The sequence below is a fragment of the Neomonachus schauinslandi genome, chromosome 4, assembly GCF_002201575.2.
Source record: "Neomonachus schauinslandi chromosome 4, ASM220157v2, whole genome shotgun sequence".
Lineage (NCBI taxonomy): Eukaryota > Metazoa > Chordata > Mammalia > Carnivora > Phocidae > Neomonachus > Neomonachus schauinslandi.
Window position 1 is genome coordinate 124,698,167 of NC_058406.1, and position 22,800 is coordinate 124,720,966.

The 22,800-nt window shown below is 38.0% G+C and overlaps 1 protein-coding gene across 1 annotated transcript in view; it reads left to right on the forward strand.

Annotated features, from left to right (window-relative positions):
* PREX2 (phosphatidylinositol-3,4,5-trisphosphate dependent Rac exchange factor 2) overlaps positions 1-22,800 on the forward strand; it is a 284,920-nt gene that overhangs the window by 171,455 nt on the left and 90,665 nt on the right. The window contains exons 26-31 of the mRNA XM_044914225.1: positions 5,329-5,508; positions 8,346-8,440; positions 9,197-9,279; positions 10,012-10,102; positions 10,768-10,896; positions 18,670-18,711. Coding sequence (XP_044770160.1) covers positions 5,329-5,508; positions 8,346-8,440; positions 9,197-9,279; positions 10,012-10,102; positions 10,768-10,896; positions 18,670-18,711 — 620 coding nt within the window. The remainder of the gene's footprint in view (positions 1-5,328; positions 5,509-8,345; positions 8,441-9,196; positions 9,280-10,011; positions 10,103-10,767; positions 10,897-18,669; positions 18,712-22,800) is intronic.

The window sequence follows — 22,800 nt, forward strand, 5'->3', positions numbered from 1 at the left end:
TACATCGGTATATTATATTGTGACTGCCCCATTTACAGATGAATTAAATAGTTTGGGGCTGCTAAAAGAACAGGGGGCTATTTTTTAAGCAATTGTGTGATACTTTGGATTTTGTGAGAACAACCTTGTGACACATAAGTTAATATCTTAGGGCATTATATTTTGTTTCATTTAATAAATGGAATTTTATTATATGATATGTTCTATTTTAGAAACCAGGTTTTTTTTTTTTCTCCCTAAAGTATTTAGGATGTGTACAGAGTAAGAATCTTTATTAATAAGGCAATAAATAGTGGCACTGAATCATGTATCCTAGCCCTCAGAGGGATTTTAGGAGAACATCTGGACCAATCCCACACTGCCAGTCAGGCCAAGAGTTATTATTCCTGCTTTTCAGATGAGTCCTTTACCAATGGCAGAATCATTGATGTGCCTGAGCAGATACTACCTTGGAGACCAGGCCTCTAATGCATTGACTACTCAGCACTTCCTGGCAGTTGTCCAGACTTTGGCTGTCTTTGTTAATTTATTGATTTTTTTTTTTTAAGTTTAGCTGATGTAGATATATTTTCAAGAAAACAGAGCCAAAGGGCTCCCTTTACTTGGCTTAAAATGCTTTATATTTAAAGCACTCATTTAGGGGAGTTAAGCTATTTTTATTAACCAAAACTACTTAAAATAATTACCTATTTTTACTTAAGATTTTCCCACTTTGTTATTCTAAAAGCCTTTCCCCCACTGTGCATGTTTATTAGGAAAATGACATGAAATGAGCAAGTGATTTGAGAAACTTCCTTGGTCTTCTCTGTGTGTACCATATAATTTAATTCTAAATGTAAATATGTTCCACATAATTCAATGTGCAATATAATCCCTTTAAAACAGTGCAGTCGTCCAAGTGCCCGGATTCCCTATTGCCCCGTTCAGAGATACTGCAGTGCCGTCGAGCTTGACAAATTATTTGAAAAGTTAGTTACTAAACAATTTTCTCACCATGTAGTAATTATTCTTGGTCGGACACAGATGCCTCTGCAGAGCCGAGAAGCAGATCTCGGACACTCTGCCAAGTTTTAAGAGAAATTGCCTCACAACATCTCATTGCTGGCCTTTCTAGAAATCCTTCGTTCCTGGGAAAGGGCCTGGTCCTGAGCTTGTCTGCTTACCCTGCCACTTGGGAACACGTCTCCCAGAAATAAAATTTCCTTCAACACATAGACATTCCACTAAATGCTTCTACTTCCTTCAGATCCAAAGATGGGACTAGAGACACATTTGTTGTCTATTAACATGAAATAAGGTGATGTTATGAATTTATTCAACATTCTATAGTTCCTGTCTCATTGAAGCTAAATACTTTTGTCCTTCAATGGGCTACTTTCTGGGTAATGACACTTAGGTACTAGACAGAAGTAAAGGGCAAAATAATTTGTGGATAATCCAAAACCATTGACGGGACTTCAGAATACAGCGTTTGTGTATTCTCTCAGAGAGGAGACAAATAAAGATTCGTGGGGGCTGGTGAAGATAAGAAAGCTGAGAACAGACCTGCCTTTTATAGGTGCCAGATGCCCCGGACTGAGTGATGAACAAACCGCACTGTGGGACACTTAGTGAGCTGGGCTTACAGTTGGAATAGTGGGGTTGTCGGTGGAATTATCTTTGAGGTTTTCCCAAGGATTTTGCTGGTAAAAAAATGAAAAGAGGACCCAGCTTCATAAGCACTAACATGTATCATAGGGGTTTATGTGCCAGGCACAGTTTTATCAGTACATGCACTGCTTGATTTCATTCCTACCGTCCCTCTGTGATGTGTCCTTGAAACACAAGGACATAGCACATTAAATCTCAAACTTAAAATTTGTTTCCAAAACTGAATTCTAGATTTCCTTTTACAGAAAGCTACTCTGACTCCTCCCCCATGAAGGCGTTCCCTCTTTTCAGGAAAGTATCCCCCATCTCTTCAGTTCTGCAAGCCAGAGTCTGGGTATTACCTTTAATTCTTCTCTTTCCTGCCCCTTCACCTCCAGTACCTTATCAAGTTTGGTCAAGTATACCTCAGAATGTATACCTCAGAATGTATCCGCTCCATCACCATTGTCCCCTCACTAATGCCCACTGTAGGAGTTTCCAGGTATGCCCTTCTAGTGCATTCTACATACAGCAGATGCCAGAGGGATCTGTAAAGGTAAATCATGCTAGTTCCCTGCTTAAAACCATTTCATGGCATTGGGATACCGTTAAAATAATAACTACATTATTGTGGCCTGTGCAGCCCTACACAGTCTGCCCCTGTCATCTTCTTTAGTCTCATGTCTCTGAGCTCTAGCTGCACTAGTTTTTTCTGATCCTGGAATGTGTCAAACCTCTGCGTGGTCAGTGCTGCTCCCGAGGTCTGCTGCTAGCCTTTTAGGCACTCAGGTGTCAGGCTAATGCTGATTTGTAGAGAGGCTCTGCCTACTTCCCCAGGATAAGGTAGATACTCCTATATCCCAGTCTCATATGTCATCCTTCTAGGTATCCTACTCTCTATACAGCTGGTTTTTGTTTTATGTTAACAAAACCCTAAAGCCTCACAGACTTTAAACAACAGGCTTTCTCTCTTGCTCGCTCTCCATGCCCATCTGGGTCATAGGGTTTCTGCTCCACGCTGACCTCACTCAGAGTTCAGGCTGACAGAGCCCCATGAGCTGGAATGTCTCTTGTCCCATCAGCGAGAGGGAATGAGGTAGGCTGCACCTTTGCTTAAAGGCTTGCACCTAGAAGGGACTCAGGTCACCTCCACTTACGTCATACTGATGAAAACAAGTTTGATGGTCATTCTTATCCTCATGGGGTAGGGGAGGCCACCCAGCCATGTGCCCAGGAGAAGTGGGATGTGGTAGATAGCACTAATGACTTCCTTCCTCCCTCCAGAGTGTATAAATGATAGGCAGGGAGGGGATGTTCTGCATCATTTGTAAAGTATATGTATATAAGTGTGTGTCTCATTCACCCCATCTCCAAAATGAGGATCCTCACCATAATAATAGTCCTACCTACTTCATAAGGAGGTTTTAGGATTGAATGAATTAAGTCCTTAGCATGGTGACTAGCATAAGAGCTCAACAAATGTTAGGTATGACGAAAATGATAAATATGGTGATATTTAAGTCTCAGTTTAATAGAAGAACACACAGGTGGATGCAGGATACTATGTAGAAAAATCTTTATTCATCAAGGGTATGAGAAGGAGATTGAGCCGCTCAGGATTTTAATTGAGAATTAATGGACCTAGAGTAGGTAGCTCAATATTTTATATGAGCAAAAGTGAAGGAAAGCTCTTTCTGTATGCACGCATATATAAAGCTAAATTTATGCATTATTATTACTTTTAAGAATCTGGAAATGTTATGCAAAAGCATGGTGTCAGAAACACTGCTTTTCTATCATTTGTTTGTAAGCCTAACACTTGTTCCCATGGGGTCAGTGCAAGCATGATTGCAGCTGCTTAAAATGAAAAGCAGTGAATTATATTATGTGAATATAATTCATATGACTTTGAAAAAAAATGAGGATGCTCGGTCCCATGACTTCTAATTTAAAAGATACATAAAGCACAGAGTACTCCTTGCAAAATGAGAACTCCTGCATCTCCTTCCTCTTTGGTATTCAGAGTTCATCTGTCTGTGCAGTGTAGAGCTTGGGTAATTAGAGTTAATCTAATGTTTTAAGCTTTTGGGTGGACGGAGTAAATAAATACACATCTGTCTTCCAAGACATAAAAGTATCTGTGCAAATAGAAAAACTGTTTAAAAAATAATTTATAGCTTCACAGGGCCTTGAGCAATGTAACACAGCCCCCTGATTTTCACTGGTACCTAAAAGCTATAAAATGCCAAAATATTATTCAAATGTTATCTCACAGTGAGACCTTCCCTGACTACACTATTTGAAGTCACAGCTCCATCTCCCTCCCTTTCTTTATTTTCCTTTTTAACATTTGTCGCCATGTGATATACTATACAATTTACTTGTTTATTGTTTGTTTCCTCGCAGTAGAACCTAAGCTCCAAGAGGACAGGGGCTTTTGTTTGTTTTGTAAACTGCTGTATGCACAGCACCAAAACAGTGCATGGTACAATAGATGTGTCTAATGAACTAATTAGTGAAATCTCTTAACATAATATTTACTCAGTGCACAGCATTGGGTTTGACTTGATGGGTTGTACATAAGAGGTATAGGACATTCTCATAGTCTTGAAATAAACATGACATTGCTGTGGAAAAATGAGCGTGAAGATACGTACATAAGTGCTGTGGACTAGAACAGAATGTCGCCCGTACTTGGTAAATGAGAAGGTGATTGTTGGCTGGAGAGGCCATGCAAGGGCCGTTTGTTAAGATATGGTTTAATTCATTTTGCAAGTTTTACAGCAATTTGTGTGATAGCAAAGACTGATTCCACATTTGCATAATTTTGAGTTAGTACTAACAAACTCTAATACAGCCCAACATTCAAGTCTGGAGTGATGGAATCCTTGCTGCCCAAAGTCCACATCAAGGGTGACACCAATTCAGAACTGAAGATTGTGTTTTAGCCTTGAGCTCAAGTGGAAGAACTTTACATTTGGGCAGATTCGCGACATGCCATCGTGACTAGATTGTGGATGATATGGGGGTAGCCCCTGCTGCCTCCTGTCCTCACATTGTATGTGACTCTTTAATGTCTTACGGTCGTGATGGCCAGAACACCTGCTTGTATGAGCAGTGAGAAAGGATTGACCACATGATATTCTTCCTGTCAAAGAGAGACAGCTTGGGAGAAACCCAAAGTGGGGGTAGATGGGTAGATGGGTTTTTAATATCTGAGGGTAAGCCAGTGAGGATATGTAAGCACGTCTAGTGTTTATTTTAATATTTGGGTAGCACTTTAAAGTTGTCTAGGTATTTTTAGATGGTAGTGATAAGGGCTAGGGGAGAGAGGTGACACCCTTTATGTACTGGAGTATATTCTCATTTCATTGTCACAGAATCATATGGGCTAGCTATTCTCCATAGATGCCAAAGAGAATTATAGTGTTGCTGTGATAACGAAACTAGTAAGTGGCGGAACCAGGTTTCGAGCACAGTTTTCTAGGCTAAATTGTGTGCTGTTTCTGTTACTTGTTCTGACAGGAAAAAGTGAACTTCATGTGACTGTCTTTTAATACAATCAAAGATTAATTTTATCTGAAACAGAAACACTCTAGAAATATTTCTAAGCCTATCATATTCAATAAGTAAGGTACTTACCTGTGGCAGCCAGTTTGAAAATGTGCACTTATTTTCTTTTTTAATATCACATTGCAGCCTTATGTCTTCCATAACATATTCTCCTAAATTAGAACGTAAGACATCAGAGTGCATAGTACCACCAGACAGTGACAACGAGAAGGGAGAAAGAAATAGCAAACGAGTCTGTTTTAATATGGCAGGAGATGAGCAAGAAGATTCAGGTCATGACACCATCAGCAACAGAGACTCTTACAGGTAATTCATTAATTCCTTAAATTCATCTCATCAACACAGTCAAATGTGATTCCTTATTTTCCACAGAGGTCTTGAAAAAAACATTTCGATTATCATTTTTGTTTATTGCCCTCACAAAATAACCGCCGGCTATTACCAACTCCAGACAAAGCATAGTGTGGTCCTGTAGAATCTTTCAAATTATTCTTTTTTCATAATCTGAGTAATTTGGAGAAAGCATTTTTTTCTCCATCTCTGTGGACCTAATTTGGGGGACTTGTTCTGTTACAGATTATGTAACCTGTATAGCAGATAAGCAAGTTGAGCCTATATTAACATTTTTTTCAGATATCTGTTTCTGATTATTGGACTGTCGGGTGGTGAATAGGAGTTCTTTTTGTTGTGTTTCTACCCTTTTTTTCTTATATTCTGTGTTCTAAGGGAATTGGACTAATTTTTCCTGCTCACCTCCATGACCAGCTTTGTGTCTTTTTTTCTTCTCTTGCACACATTCTAAAGATTTTTTTTTATTATTATTATTTGAGAGAGAGTGAGCAAGCAAGAGCAGGAGCAGTGGGGAGGGTCAGAGAGAGAGGGAGAAGCAGACTCCCCACTGAGCAAGGTGCCAGAAGCGGGGCTCGATCCTGGGACCCTGGGATCACGACCTGAGCCAAAGGCAGGCGCTTAACCTGCTGAGCCACCCAGGTGCCCCTCTCTTGCACACTTTCTGTACAATCTTGGTAGGATTGCTGTAACAAAGTACCAAAGACTGGGTGGCTTAAACAGCAGACATTTATTTATTTGTATTCCGACAGTTCTGGGGCAGAAGTCCATGATGAAGGTGTCAGCAGGGCTGTTTTTTTCTGAGGTCTGTGCGGGAAGAATCAGGTCTAGGCCTCTCTCCTTGGTTGTAGATGACTATCTTCTCCTTAATGACTTCATTTTAACTTGATTAGGTCTGTAAAAACCCTCACTCCAAACAAGGTTGTATTCCTGGGTCCTGAGTGTCAGACTTCAACCTCTGGATTTTAGGGGGAGATGCAATCAACCTGTAACACCTTCTCTCCAAAGCCTTGTCATCTGCCCACCATCATCCTTCCAACGATGGTGGCTCCAGTGAAGTTCCTTACGTGAAAGTGCTAGTTCTCCTTTGAATCCTCGTGTCACGTGACAACTCATTGAGAACTGTCGTCACCGGCCATATGTGCTGCGTGTGTGGCTTCAGCATCTCCTGTCTTATTTACTTTAAAGACCATTTATTTGAGAGAGAGAAAGAGAGAGAGAGCACATGAGCGGGAGGGGCAGAGGGAGAGGGAATCTCTAGCAGACTTCCTGCTGAGGCTCGATCCCACGACCCTAAGATCATGACCTGAGCTGAAAACAAGAGTCTGATGATCAACCGACCGCGCCACCTGGGCGCCTCCTGTCTTACTTACTTTAATCAAAGACAGAACCTCTCTTATTCACTGTTATTTATTATACCGTGTTTTACAATGCAAAACTATTAAGCAATTACTATTAAAGTTATTCTCCGCAGAGATGTTTAGCACAAACTAATAGCTAACATTAAAAACATTTTTACCAGACACATGGGGAAGCAGGATGATCTCACATAATTCCCAACACAGCCCTGTGTGGCACATGCTGATATTAACTCCATTTTACATGTGAAGAAGCTGAGGCCACAGGAGTTACATAATTTACCTGTGAAACCAGGTGATCTGGCTCACGGTTTCTCTCTTAACCATTGTACTATCCCAATTTCTACATGAAAAGGATTTTAACAAATATGTAAGAGTTAATTATTCCTAGAGATTTAATAGTATATAACACAGATTAATCAGCTTTACCATTTCATTTACTTTTAGCTTCAAAGGATACCAGTAGACTGTTCAATAGGAACCTGTGGTTTTTCTCCAATGGGAAATTACAGATCTAAAAATACTTTCTTACCTCAATTTCTAGTTATCAGATAATTAAAATTACCCTCCGAGTCTCCCTCTAGGTTAAACTAGAAATTTTAAATGTAAATTTAGAGTTAAATAAGTCCTTTTTACTGATTCTGAGAGGGGGAAAAAGTATTTTGTCTCTTGTACTCTTTCTGAAATCTATAATTTGTCCATATTCACATACAAACCTTTTACACATTCTTTCCTTCGACATTGACCATTATCAAGCACTTACCAGGTGTGGTGGCCAGTGCTGAGCTCTGAGGGGGAGACAGGGTGCCGGTCCCCTCCGGGGAAGCTCAGACTGCAGCTGATGAGTTATAATTGAAAGCTACCAGAAAGATTTGAAAGGCAGAGATCATGAAACAGGACCCTGTCTCTATCAGCACATTAACTACAGACATGCCACCTCAAATAGATAATGATGAATTTTTTTTTAAAGATTTTACTTTTTTATTTGACAGAGAGAGGTAGAGAGAGAGAGAGCACAAGCAGGGGGAGAGAGAGAAGGCTCCCCACTGAGGAGGGAGCCCGATGCGGGACTCGATCCCAGGACCCTGGGATCATGACCTGAGCCGAGGCAGACTCTTAAACGACTGAGCCACCCAGGTGCCCCGATAATGACAAATTTTAAGTGTGGTTTGACTCCTAGTTTTCTACCTTCAGATTAAAAAAAAAAAAAATCATTCAGGATCAGCCTATACGGCTTCAGAGATTTTGAAATACGATTGAATTTAAATTTTTCTAAAGTGTAAGATAAAATATGAGTCGAACCAGATTTATCTTTCTCGTCATTTTCTCTAAGACCTATCAGTAAGTCTAACTGTGGCATGACACGTGTATCTGATAAGAACTGGCAGGGCTATGACAAATGCACGCCCAAAGTGACGTGTGCCTCCTTCTTCCCAGCGACTGCAACAGCAACAGGAATTCCATCGCCTCCTTCACCAGCATCTGCAGCAGCCAGTGCAGCTCCTACTTTCACAGCGATGAGATGGACTCAGGTGCGTTTGCTGAGGCATGCGTCCTTTCTGCTCCCTGTCCTCTGGGGGATACCTCTCAGGGATGACACTGTGTGATCGACCTGCGTTTTCACCTCGTATCAGTCATCCTTGGCAGCCACATGTGCTGGATGAAGTCAACATCCCAATCCCCTTGTGAACAGAGTGAATTAAAAAGAGACGAGAGAAACAAATGAAGTCTGATCTTAATATCTATTTTAGGAGTTTTCATGGTACTACAAGGAGGCTAGGTACACAGGAAACAGGTTGTACTAAAACATGAGGGGTTGTTGACTGTGTGAGGAGGCGGGTCGGGCTTTGAACCTGAGGACTTCTGAGACAGTAGGTGCACGGGGAGCCGAATGATGAGGAGAACACTGACTGATAGAAAGATCTTACAGATATCTTATCTGGGGTGTGTTAAGAACAAAGACTTCGCATCCGATTAGGACACATCTTCATTTTGAAATATACAGTTTATTTCAACTATTTAACAGTTAGGAAACTGCACTGTTTGAAAAAAATCATTGACATAAGATATATATTGTTTTTTCCTGTGAGGCACTCTGCTCCCACCTCTATTTCAAAGAGCAATCATCTGATATCCTAATTGCTATTAAGTCCTTTGGAATTCTTTATCTGATCATGAGAACATGATGGAATAAGAGTGCGTGTTTAATTATTATTTTTTAGTTTTATTTATATTAAAATATTTTAGCATGTTAAACAAAGACGGATGATTTATTTTTTTATATCTAGGTGATGAGCTCCCCCTCAGCATTCGCATTTCTCATGATAAACAGGACAAGATACATAGCTGCCTGGAGCATCTTTTCAGCCAGGTATGATTGGGACAATTATGGGGTTTTTTTTTCCACAGATCAAACTGTCAGGAATCCCTTTTCCGGACATAGTAAAAAGAGCTTAGAGTAAGAAGGGAAAGGCCTCAGTCTGTCCCTCCATCCCCTTCACCTCAATTTCCACAATTTAAAAGGCAATAAATATTCTTTAGCCAATGAACCCAAAGGGTTGTTGTGACTGTCAAATATTTTATGGTTCTTGGAAGAAGTACAGTTATAAAAACAGAAGTTATTCTTTTTATTATTTGTTTCTTTGTAGGTTTTCAGAATTCTTTATGACACTTCTTGCTTAACTTTATTCCTAGTTTCAAGAAGGTCAAGATTCTCTTGGTGTTTGTGTTGGTGTTTTGCATTTTTTAAAAAGAATTATATCCATAACCAAAATTCCTAGTGTAAAAGCTTTTACTGCTTTGAAAAGGATTATGATGACTTTTAGGATTTTTAAGAATAACTCTAGAAATCTTCTTTTATAAAATGAATATATTGAGTATATTTATATCTTATATTAATATATGATGGGATAGTAAGAAATTTTGCAAGTGTTAGTGAGTTTATTCCAATATTTTATTTAAAGATAGATTTTGCAAGCATCATGAGATTGCAAAAATAATTGTGGCTTTAAGACAAAAATATTTCACAAGATTTACTCTTGGAAATGTATATTACTTATTGTGAGAAGTATGTAACTTTCAAAAATCTCTGCTGTTATGGTAGGTGGATTCTATTACCAACCTCCTAAAAGGGCAAGCTGTTGTAAGGGCCTTTGAGCAAACCAACTACCTCACACCAGGTCAAGGATTACAAGGTAAGATTTAAAAAATCACTATTATAGGCAATCGGGAAACAAAGGAGGGAAATAATACAGTCATGAAGTAAAAGCATAGTGTAAGAGGAAAATGGCTTCTCATGTTTCATAATTCCCTTTATATTAATTCTATTTTGATCATTTTTGAATATATATAAAAAGTCAGTATAGGAGCTTTTAAATTTCTTTGCAAGTTTAAAATGTGCAATGCCTGTAGGGACTAGAATAAATAGGAATGAGTAAATTGAAGAGATATAAGTGTGGCATATGTGTGAAGTGTTTCAGCTTTTGCTGAAACCAGCATAATGCCTACTTGGTTGTAGCCCATTGGTTGGGGGAAGGGGTCTCGGGAATGTGCTTTTGGTAAACAGAACAGCCAAACAGAACAACATCTAGAGCTGCCACTTTCTGACATCTAGTTTCGGACGTTGAAAATAGAGTTTTTATCTAAATTTGCTTCTTTATTTCAATGTTTGTAAGAAAATAATAAGGTTAGTCTTTCTTTTTTAGATTTAACCGATTTTCTCCTGTAATATAACTAGAGAAAGTACCACCATGCTAATAACCCAGGACATCAGGAATGAAAGAGGATGCTGAAGCTCACAGATTTGTTAACTGTTTGGTAAATGGTTAAAACTTACAAGAGATTTTCTGTATTTATTTAGAATTTCAGCAGGAAATGGAACCAAAGCTGAGTTGTCCAAAAAGGTTAAGGCTTCACATCAAGCAAGACCCTTGGAATCTTCCCAGCAGTGTCCGGAATCTTGCTCAGAACATCAGAAAATTTGTTGAAGGTCAGGACGAAAAGCAAAGAATATTGCATAGTATCAGCAATAATCATTTAAAACCAAAAGTTCGGTAATGCCCTGATTACTTTTTGCAGTGTTTCATATTATGAGGAAAATCAAAGAATTGGAAAGGGTGAGGGAGGAAGGAAGCAAAAGAAAATAGGATTTTAGGGGCGCCTGGGTGGCTCAGATGGTTAAGTGTCTGCCTTCGGCTCAGGTCATGATCCTGGAGTCCCGGGATCGAGTTCCGCATCGGGCTCCCTGCTTGGCGGGGAGTCTGCTTCTCCTCCCTCTGACCCTCCTCCCTCTCCTGCTCTCTGTCTCTCGTTCTCTCTCTCTCAAATAAATAAATAAAATCTTTAGAAAAAAAGAAAATAGGATTTTAGAGCCTTATGTTCCAAGGATCCAAATGATGTACACTGTTATCATGGAGAATATTCTCAGTGAATAAAATAAGGGCTCATACTTGGGAGGACGTGGAATGTGGAGAGTTTCATATTTTATAAAATGAAACAATCTCAGTAAAATTTCTAAAGGAGTCCCAAAAGTCATGAAGCTAAGTTTTATGGGAAGCCTAAAAAATTAATTGTGAATCTGTGAGAATCAGAATAATAGGATAGCTTATATCATTGGTTTATAAGTTTCGTATTTGTCTAAGTTTATTGTTATTAACTATCATGACATTGTTTACTCAACATCCTGTAATTGATACAATCTGCAGCTGGAGATACAACATTTCAGGACAATTCTAGTGCATCTGATTACGTGTTGTTTAGGGTCAGGGTACTAAGTAGAAAATTCTGAGAGTTTCCAAAACAGATATGGTGGAAAAGATGAAATGAGAAATTTGTTTAATGTTTTAAAATGCCTAATTCAGTGATTTTCTTCCCAGCATTAGACCAGTGGCTGGCGATGTCTGGAGATACTTTTCGGTTGTGACAATTGTGGGGCTGCCACTGGCATCGAGTGTGTAGAGGCCAGGGATGCTGTGCAACGTTCTGCAGTGTACAGGACAGTCCCTCACAACAAAGAATTATTTGGCCCAAAATGTCAATAGTGCTGAGGTTAAGAAACCTCCACAATAAATAAGTATATGCCTGCATTTAAATTTTTATTCCTCAGCCGTTTGTATGTCAGTTGCATGTGGTAAGTAGTACTCAGCAGAATTACAGCATGCCCCCAGTCACTGCCATCTTTTTTAGGGTAAATTAGAGAGAGTTGTATACTTTACTGACAAAAGACAACTCTTAAATCTGATAGAGTCTGAGCCTGTGACATAACTCTTTTGGGCCTCGGTTTCTTCATCTACCAAATGACAGAGATATGTATATGTTCTGTGATTAGTAAGTCTTCTGCCTCGAAATATACTCAAATATAACAGCTTAGATACTTATTAGGGATCAGTAGAGGAAAGGTTTGTACAGATACAGAAAACTCCAAATAAATCACGGCAATTCTATTGTGTGAAAAAATCTTTCGTTTTTGACACTGGATTTCTTGGCTACATTTTTATTTTATAGCTAAATATAATGATTACTGGGGCGCCTGGGTGGCTCAGTTGGTTAAGCCACTGCCTTCGGCTCAGGTCATGATCCTGGAGTCCCTGAATCGAGTCCCGCATCGGGCTCCCTGCTCAGCGGGGAGCCTGCTTCTCCCTCTGACCCTCCCCCCATCTCATGCTCTCTCTCTGTATCTCATTCTCTCTTTCAAATAAATAAATAAAATCTTTTAAAAAATAAATAAATAAATAAATAAATATAATGGTTACTTGTGATAGATTATAACGTCATATTTAATGAAAAGTCTGAATTTAGAACCTCCCAAAGTAATGAATAAAAAAAATGATAAATACATTTTGTAAAGACTGCTTGGTTTAAGGAATTTAAACATATATTTTACTGAGTAAAAAGTTTTTGTTTTTATCTTTTTGTAGAATAAGTGCCAGTATCATAACACTCCTAGGAATTATAATTCGTGAATCTAAATGCACTTGTTCTCTCTACCCCTGAAACTAATCATACACTATGTGTTAACTAACTTGAATTTAAATAAAATCTTTAAAAATATATAAATGCATTTGTTCTCATCATCTTTGAGGGGTTTTTTTTACATTATAATTGTTGTCAGAGTAAATGCAATATCAGTTAAGAGCAGAGAAATCTTGAAACCTTTTCTTGTTTTGTTTTTTGAGGAGCTTTATCTTTAAGATATAAACTTTTTTTAATGCAGGATAAAAAGCTTAATTTTTTTTAGAGAAACTTTTTTATCTTTTTATTTTATTTTATTATGTTATGTTAATCACCATACATTACATCATTAGTTTTTTTTTTTTTTTTTTTTTTTTTTTTTTTTTTTTTAAAGATTTTATTTATTTATTTGAGAGAGAGAGAGTGAGAGACAGAGAGCATGAGAGGGGGGAGGGTCAGAAGGAGAAGCAGACTCCCTGCCGAGCAGGGAGCCCGATGCGGGACTCGATCCCGGGACTCCAGGATCATGACCTGAGCTGAAGGCAGTCGCTTAACCAACTGAGCCACCCAGGCGCCCCCATCATTAGTTTTTGATGTAGTGTTCCATGATTCATTGTTTGCGTATAACACCCAGTGCTCCATTCAATGTGTGCCCTCTTTAATAAGCTTAATTTTTAATGGTATTTGTTTTAAAAATCTTACATTTTCATCTTAAGTCCCGCTTTTATACCCTCAATACCTCACTCAAATCACAAGAAGCAGCTGTAGGAATGAGAACTATTTACACATATTGATTGATGTATGTTGTGAACATGGATGCCACTCTTGGTCAGGGGTGCCCAACAGCTGGCTGAGTGTGGTTGGGTATGCTGAGTGTCTTCCAGTGAATGGTGTGGGGAGAGCTCTTTGCAGAATTTAAGTTACAAACCTGGTTGCAAGTTTTAGTGAGATGCAGTTATTCTTTGCATAAGTGCTGTGATTGTCACTATGTTAAGTGAGTCTTTAAAAAATGATTAATCACTAGTTCAGCCCGATGGACTGTCAAGGAAGAGGTCATGCTGTCATTTCCTGGTCATCCGTGTGTTGTCTGGTCCTATTATACAGGATGGAAGCAGCAGCATTGAGATCCTTGTAATCAACTGCTTGTTGTATTAGAAGTAACCTCACCAATTCATTATGAATTTATTCTATTCAACTTAAAGTAATTTTCATTCTATTTCCCAACTGTCTTTATATAGGGAATTGTTTAATGAAGGGTTAGGTCTTGGCTAGCAATTCAACATAATGTCACCTTGCCAGAATTTCGTGGTTTATATATGTAGCTGGGATAACCCCATTCTCATGTTTCTGTAGGGGAGGAAAAAAGTAGTGTCTTTTTTTCCTTCTACCCTTCTAGGTTCTTTGGCTGGGCTCTATAAATTAGTCAGACTAAAGACAAATTAACAAGGGAAACACATAAATTTATTTAATATGTTTTACATGATACAGGAGCCTTTGTAAGGAAATGAAGACCAGAAGAAATGGTTAAACCTGAGTGCTTTTATACTAGAGTATAAGCTTTTATACTAGAGTATAAGTATAAGCTAAGAGTAGAAAGCTTTGGAAAAATGTGATAGGACGAAAGGGTATGTGCTAAGGGTAGTGAACTAGAGAAACTTAGCAAAGCCTGTTCCTCTCAGTGTCCCTCTATCATTGGAAATAAGGAAGCTCCTTTCCTCTGGGATTGGGAGGGCACTTCTCACAAAAGGGTTTTATGACCAGTTTCAGGGGAGTTGGGGGAGGTCAGAGAGTCCTCCATACACCTGCTGTTTATCAGATTCCTTCAGCTTAAAATTTTCAGTATGCCAAATTGCCATATTTGGGGGTAGCATGTTCTGAACCTCATCATTCGTTCATCTCTGAGTTCAAAATATCCTATCAAATATATACCAAATAGTATCAAAATATAATAATTCTATGATCTTTATATAGGAAGCACTGTTACAGTGCCATTCCTAAGCTACATCACACTGTGTCATTCATGTGTTCATATCATAGCTTGCCAAACTGAGGGTAGAGGAGAGCAGAAAACACAGTGCGCTGAATGGGGGTTAGATTCATTTTGTCGTGTCACTAAACACTAAGACAATGCCTGCCGCCTGCTTCATCACTACACTAAATTATGGTCTCAAATTATCAGCCAACTGAAGATGTTTTTACTTGATTAGCACACTGTGATACTGTGTTTTATATAAGAAATATATATTTGGTCTTTGTCCCCTTTCCTGGCACAGACTTCCTGAAACTCTTGGAATTTCTTATGATGAGAACTATAAAGGTATCTTTTGTTATGCCAGTGAGGTGACTTTTGGAAAACTTCTCAGAATGGGCGCTGGTTGCCAAGGAAGCCAACCATGTGATTAGAGGGTTGGAACTCTCAGTCCCACCCCCAACTTCTGGGAGTGGAGAGGGGTTGGAGATTGAGTTCAGACACCAATGACCAATGATTTAATCAGTCGTGCCCATGTAATGAAGCCTCCATAAGATCCCAAAAGGATAAGGTTCAGAGAGCTTCCACGTTGGTTCTAGAAGAGTGGTGCATGTAGAGAGCATGGAAGTGCACCATTTCCCCATGCATTACCCAGTGCCTCTTCCACCTGGCTCCTGAGCTATATCCTTTTACCATAAATGGATGATTTAGTAGGTAAAATGTTTCTCAGAGTTCTGTGAGCCACTGTAGCAAATTAATCAAATGTAAGAGAGAGTCACTGAAACCTCCAATCTGTAGCCAGTTAGTCAGAAGCATAGATGACTTGTAGTTGGCACCTGAAGTGTGTGTGTGGTGGGGGGCAGTCTTGTGGAACTGAGCCCTTACCCTGTGAGATCTGATGCTATCTCCAGGTAGATAATGCCAGAATTGAGTTGAATTATAGGATACCCAGATAGTGTTAGACAATTGCTTGGTGGTGTGGGGGAAAAAACACACATTGGAACTGGTGATAGAATTGGACCCACCATCACCTTAAATTCAAATGTTTATTAGTAAACACATTTTCAATTCTTGCCCCTACAAAAGTTGTACTCTTTCAAAATCTCCCATTGTTTCAGCAGCTTATTTTTTTTTTTCATTTTTTTCCCTCTGCCTTTGTCCCAAATACCCTAAAGAACTTCTTCCTTTTTTTTTTTTTTTAAATCAAAAGTCTCCAGTTTTCCCCTTTTTCTTCTTACTTACCTCAGTAATTGGAACAGCTTTCTGGATAATCCCCCATCTCTGTCTTTTCTGATTTATATGTTACTATATACTATATTCAACTTCCTAAAATACTATGTTCATTTTAGTACCCTGCCCCAGAACCATACAGTGATTTTTGTTAGATAAGTCTAAACTCATCAATCTGATGTTGGATGCTGTTTTTCAATGAGGCTTTCTAATTGTATCCCAATCTCAGTCTCTAAATGATATAATAAAATCTTTTCTATGCTAGATTGTTGGATATTTGGTATTCATTCTTTACTATATTCTCTTGCTAGCACTCTTTCCCACTCTTAGGATATGTACCTACTCCCTTGACATTGTAACTTTAAAAAATGTTTAAAAACATTTTCAAGACTCAGAATTCTATACCAACTTTTTAGGTGGATTCAGATTACAATAATAACAGTGCTTCACAGATACACAGCATGTTAAATAATTTTCCAAGGCTTTTAATATATATCCCCATTTATTTTTCATACACAGGCCTATAAAATAGATAAGATAGGTGTTATCATCACTTATGAATGAGCACCTTGAAACTCAAAGTATGGTTGACTATTGAACAGCATAAAGGTTAGGGGCACTGACTCCCTGCATAGTCAAAAACCTGTGTATAGTTTTTGACTCCCCCAAAACCTCAGTACCAAACTCACTGCTGACCAGAGCCTTATGATAACATAAACAATCAGTTAATACATATTTTGTATATTATATGGATCCTATATTGTATTCTTTCAATAAAGGAAGCTAGAGAAAAGAAAATGTTAAGAAAATCATGAAGAAAAGAAAAATACATTTACAGTACTATACTGTGTTTATAGAAAAAATTCCACATATGAGTGGACCCATGCAGTTCAAACCTGTGTTGTTCAAGGGTCAACTATGGTTTAGCCATTTTCTGAAGACCACAAAGCTAGTACAGGAGTACCCCATTATCCACTGTTTTGCTTTCCTTGGTTTCAGTTACTCTTAGTCAACAACAGTCCAGAAGGAGATGATCCTCTTTCTTTCTTTTTTTTTTTTTAAAGATTTTATTTATTTATTTGAGAGAGAGAGAATGAGAGACAGAGAGCATGAGAAGGAGGAGGGTCAGAGGGAGAAGCAGACTCCCTGCCAAGCAGGGAGCCCGATGTGGGACTCGATCCTGGGACTCCAGGATCATGACCTGAGCCGAAGGCAGTCGCTTAACCAACTGAGCCACCCAGGCGCCCCGAGATGATCCTCTTTCTGACTTATTGTCAGAAGGTCAGTAGTAGCCTAACTCCTTGTCACAATGCCTACATCATTCCCCTTACTTCATCTCATCACACAGGCATTTTATCATTTCACATCATCACAAGAAGGATGAGTATGGTACAATAAGATATTTTGAGAGAGACCACATTCACGTAACTTTTAATACAGTATATTATTATAATTATTCTATTTTATTATTAGTTCTTGTTGTTAATCTCTTACTGTGCCTAATTTGTAAATTAAACTTTGTCATAGGTATATGTATGTACAGGAAAAACCATAGTATATATAGGGTTTGGTACTACCCATGGTTTCAGGCACCCACTGGGGGTCTTGGAATGTCCCACGTAGATAAAGGGGGATGATTGTAGCAGATAGGTCTTGTAACTCTTCGTCCAGGGTACTTTCCTGCCTCTGAAATTCTCTTGTTCTTGTGTTCTCACTTATAAAATGTAATGTCCTCTCAAGTATCTCCTATATTTCTTATCAGGTAATTTTGTCACTCTGACTCTATTGTGAACCTGTTTGGATTAGGATGCAACTTAACCTTTTTTATTTCCCATAATCTTGGACACATAGAGAAGCTCTGTATGTTTTTATATTTACTTATTGCTAGTAAGCTATTTACCAATTAGAAGTAAAGCAATGAGTATGAAGTTAATACACATCATTTAGCAAACATTTGTGATTGTTCTTGTTTGGAGATAGGTTGGGAAGAAGAGTATTTGGAACTATTTAGTATTGTTCTGCCCTTTAGGGCAGTTCTTGACTTACAGATTGGAAAGGAAGTCTAGAGAGAGAGATTATATATGTATAATATATACCCTGTGTATATTACATATATATATGTATACACATATACACATGCTATATAATCTCTAAGTATAATCTGTATAATTACATATAATTTATAATTCTAATATATAATGAACAATATGATATGTATAATTATATATAAAGATTATAAAATGCATATATAATCTTTAAAAGTTTAAGTAACTAAGAAAAAATACTGTTTGAGAGCTTATTGATCAAGACCCTAATACCTATAGGAGTTTAGAGAACACCATGCAAACTACAGCAGTTAAGGATGACTTAACAGAGGTAGCAGGATTTGAATGGTGTTTCACAGGCTAATTCAATTCAGAACTGTAAGAAATTTTAGCATCTTGAGCAATGGATAGAATTTATATAGACAGATAGGAAGAATAGCATGTCAAGTAAACGGGATTTTTATTATCTAATATAGTAAGATTGTGCTAATTTTTACACAGTTAAAATGTGGTGCTAGTGACAGAAGAAGACTGAACAACTAACTGTTAATGTTTTCTTTTTCTGCAGAGGTAAAGTGTAGGATACTCCTGGCTCTTCTTGAATATTCAGGTAATATTTTTCATTATTTTTACTATTTGAAATTATTGTGGTCCATGACCTTAGAAATCTCATGATACCAATGCAATGCCTTCAACAAATTAGATGGAAATACAGTCCCTACTTTCTCTAAAATCTTGCAAAGATTTAAGAAAATACTTAGTTTTAATAAAAACACAAAAACATAAAAACATGCTCATCTTCAATTATAGGTACAAACATATATATATAAGTATTTATATAGAATATAATTAAAAAGGAGAAGGGAAGCAGGTTTGGGTAAAGTTAATTGTGCAAATGGGATTTATTGTGGAACTATGTCTAACTTTTGTTTATGAACAAGGATGTAGGTGGGCTCAGATTCAAGGGGTGGAAAAGCAGACCTGTACTTTGGAAGCAGGAGTCTTTTACAATCTACCACACCTGGAAAATTTAAATTATAAGTGAATGAATGAGTCAAGTTAACCAGAGGGCTTCTTTTTGTTTGTTGGCCGGTTTTTGCTTTAATTAAACACGTAGTTGTCTTGCTTTTTTGACTGAGTAATAATAATAACAAAAACATCTTACTTTTTTTAGTTTTACTAATAACCACACAGTTGATAGACCTCATATTTATGGATTTCCTTGGGTCCTCACAGTCACTCTATGAGAATATTATTATCTTTCTACAGGTTTAAAAGTGAAGAAATTAACATTCAAGCTTATTAATAATATTAACAAGAAATGGTATTCATTCAACACATATTTTTGAGCATCTGGAAGATTAGATGCTTGATTGAGTAAATGCATAAATAGTAGGTGGCAGATGAAATTCAAACTTAGTTATGGCAATTCCAGAAGTGGTCCTGGAATGCATTGCTGTATTAATTAATATTCAGATGGCTATTCTTATAGATCCTTATTTTGAAATCAATTTTATTTTTCTATTCCTGTGATAAGTCCCTTTTTCCTACTTTATTTACTCACTTTTTTTCCCTCGTTTACATAGGATGGCACCAGAATGTAGCCAAATTACTCTATATTGTTGGCTGCAGAATTATGCTCTCCACTTGAAAAGGGTAGATTGTGTCTGCTAATATTATTTTTAACTCACCTCTATTCCTATCCTTCTCTCTCTCTAATCTCTCTTTTATCTCTCTGTTATTTTTTTATTATTATTTTCTTTTCCCTACAGTCGCAGAATAATGACTGGGATTACTTGTGTGTCTATTATTCTTTTTAGACCAGCTATGGAATTTGAGCTTTTTAAACCGCGGAGAGTAAATAAAGTGTTACTATTTTAAAACATGTTTGTAAAAGGTGAGTTTAAGTAGGTGCTCAAATACTGGAATGAAACGGAAGCCTTTGATAAGTAAAACATCCATTTCTTTTGAGTGTATTCCCACTACAAGAGAATTCTTACTCTGCAAAAACAATAAACAATAAACAAACTGTCACCAAAAAACAGCTCCCTGCTTTTCTTCTTTTGCTAGAAGCTGGAAGCAGTTGTTGTTGATCCTGCCGTAGTTCTTATTGATAAAAATGAGGAATGAGAATAGTTTTGGGGAAGGATGGACACTCGTGAATTTCGAACAGCTGTATAATTAAAAGAGACTTGTCAGTTTTTTTTTGGGAGTTTGCTTATATTGGTGTCTTTATTCATCATATGGTTCCTTCCCTGGTCAGCAATAGAACTGAAACCCACTCAGTGCCAGACACCCTGCTAGATGCTGGAGAAAAGAAAAATCACAATAACAATACTGTGCAATTTCACTTTACTAACTAAGCCATTTATCTTTATATCTCATTTATCTTTATTGCAGATCTAAGTAGAAATAACCCATAATATATAAAGGAATCTGATACCTAGGATTATATGGTTTAAAATGAGTGGAATGGGTAGATGAAAGCAGATTATACATCTCTAGGTCCATGAGCACCATTCACATTATATGCTACTTCCTCTGTCCTTGATGTGCTGATGGTCTCTTGGGGAACCCAAACATGTAAACAAACTCCCACACTGCTGAGTGATGAGCCATCTAGTATAAGGATGTCCCCTGGACCGTGATGGCAGAGTAGGAACTCCATAATACCTACGGAAGGAGAAAGGAAATTTCTCAAGGGTAGTTAATATTTCGGTGGTTCAATGGGTTCCAGTAGTTCAAGGAGTTGACTCTTAAGGACGATTTATTTTATTTTTTTTATTATGTTCAGTTAGCCACTGTATAGTACATTATTAGTTTTTGATGCAATGTTCAATGATTCATTAGTTGCGTGTAACATCCAGTGCTCATCACAACACGTGCCCTCCTTAATACATCACCCTATTACCACATCCCCCCACCCCCTCCCCTCTGAAACCCTTAGTTTGTTTCCCAGCGTCCATAGTCTCTCATGGTTCGTCTCCCTCTCTGATTTCTACCCCTTCAAAACCCTTAGTTTGTTTCCCGGGGTCCGTAGTCTCTCATGGTTCGTCTCCCTCTCTGATTTCTCCCCCCTTCAGATTTCCCTCCCTTTCCCTATGGTCCTCTGTGCTATTGCTTATGTTCCACATATGAGAGAAACCACATGATAATTGTCATTCTCTGCTTGACTTACTTCACTTAGCATAATCCCCAATACAGACAAAGGGCTGATATCTAAGATCTATAAAGAACTTCTCAAACTCAACACTCAAAAAAGAAATAACCCAGTCAAAAAATGGGCAGACGACATGAACAGACATTTCTCCAAAGAAGACATACAAATGGCTAACAGACATGAAAAAATGTTCAACATCGCTAGCCGTCAGGGAAATACAAATCAAAACCACAATGAGATACCACCTTACCCCAGTTAGAATGGCAAAAATTAACAAAACAGGAAACAACAAATGTTGGCGAGGATGTGGAGAAAGGGGAACCCTCTTATACTGTGGGAATGCAAGCTGGTGCAGCCACTCTGGAAAACAGTATGGAGGTTCCTCAAGATGTTAAAAATAGAGCTACCCTACGACCCAGCAATTGCACTACTAGGTATTTACCCCAAAGATACAGATGTAGTGAAAAGAAGGGGCACCCCAATGTTCATAGCAGCAATGTTCACGATAGCCAAACTGTGGAAGGACAATTTAGTTTGCTGGTGGAGAGGGTGGGAAAGTGCCCACAGCCAGAAGACCCATGGACAAAGGTGTGAGCCATAAGAGCATTTATAAGGGCATTTAGCATTTGAGGAACCTGAGCAGTGGTGTGTGGGCTCAAAGAGAAGAGTTCTGTATAGCCAGAGTTCTGGCTACTTTCAGATATAGCCTGGGAAGATTGTTGCTGGTGTAGAGGATGAATGAAGGGAAGTAATGCATTTATAAGCTGTCAGCGTAACTTGAGGGTAGATTGTATAGACCCCTTTCTGCCACTCTTGAGTTTTTTACCTTTATTACTCACTGGGAGGTGATAATGTGTACAAAGTTACTTGAAAAACTCAGTATGATGGGCATATTGAAGTCTATGCAAACAAGTCATTTACTCTATGGGAAATAGGAAAATGCAACTGAAAATCACCTCATAAAGTAGTAAGGAGTTGTAAGGTGTTTTTCATTTGAAAATATGTTGGTTTGAAATTTAAATGGCAGTGTGGTCCAGGGCATCTTGCATATCAAATTCTCTTACTCTACTGTGAGCATAGACATGGCCGAGGCCTCAACTTGGACACCTTCAAACCCCCAGTAATTGGTGCCATGTTTAATTCCAGTGGTGTATTCAGTGTGAAAAGTTTGAAGTAATGAAGAAATACAACTTTTGTGTGATCAGTTCTGATTTGAGAATGAGGTTGAATGAAAATTTTATTTGGCTTAAAATGCATATAGAATATAGTAGCAGAATGTAGAATAAACATTTGTTCTTTCTAAGGTTTAAAAAAAAAGGCATTTCTTCTCAAAAGCAATTTGAAGATAACTATTTCTGCTAGTGGCAAAGTTACTAATCCTTGTGATCTAAAGGTTTTTCAGTGGCCCTGGATCCTTCCTTCTCTAACTTGAGCTTACCATTGTTGATAGAAGGCATTTCTTTCCAATTCAGTTTTGATTATGAAATTATTCTCAGGTTATAAGTGGGAGTATTTTTGCCAAAACTACTGAAGGATTAT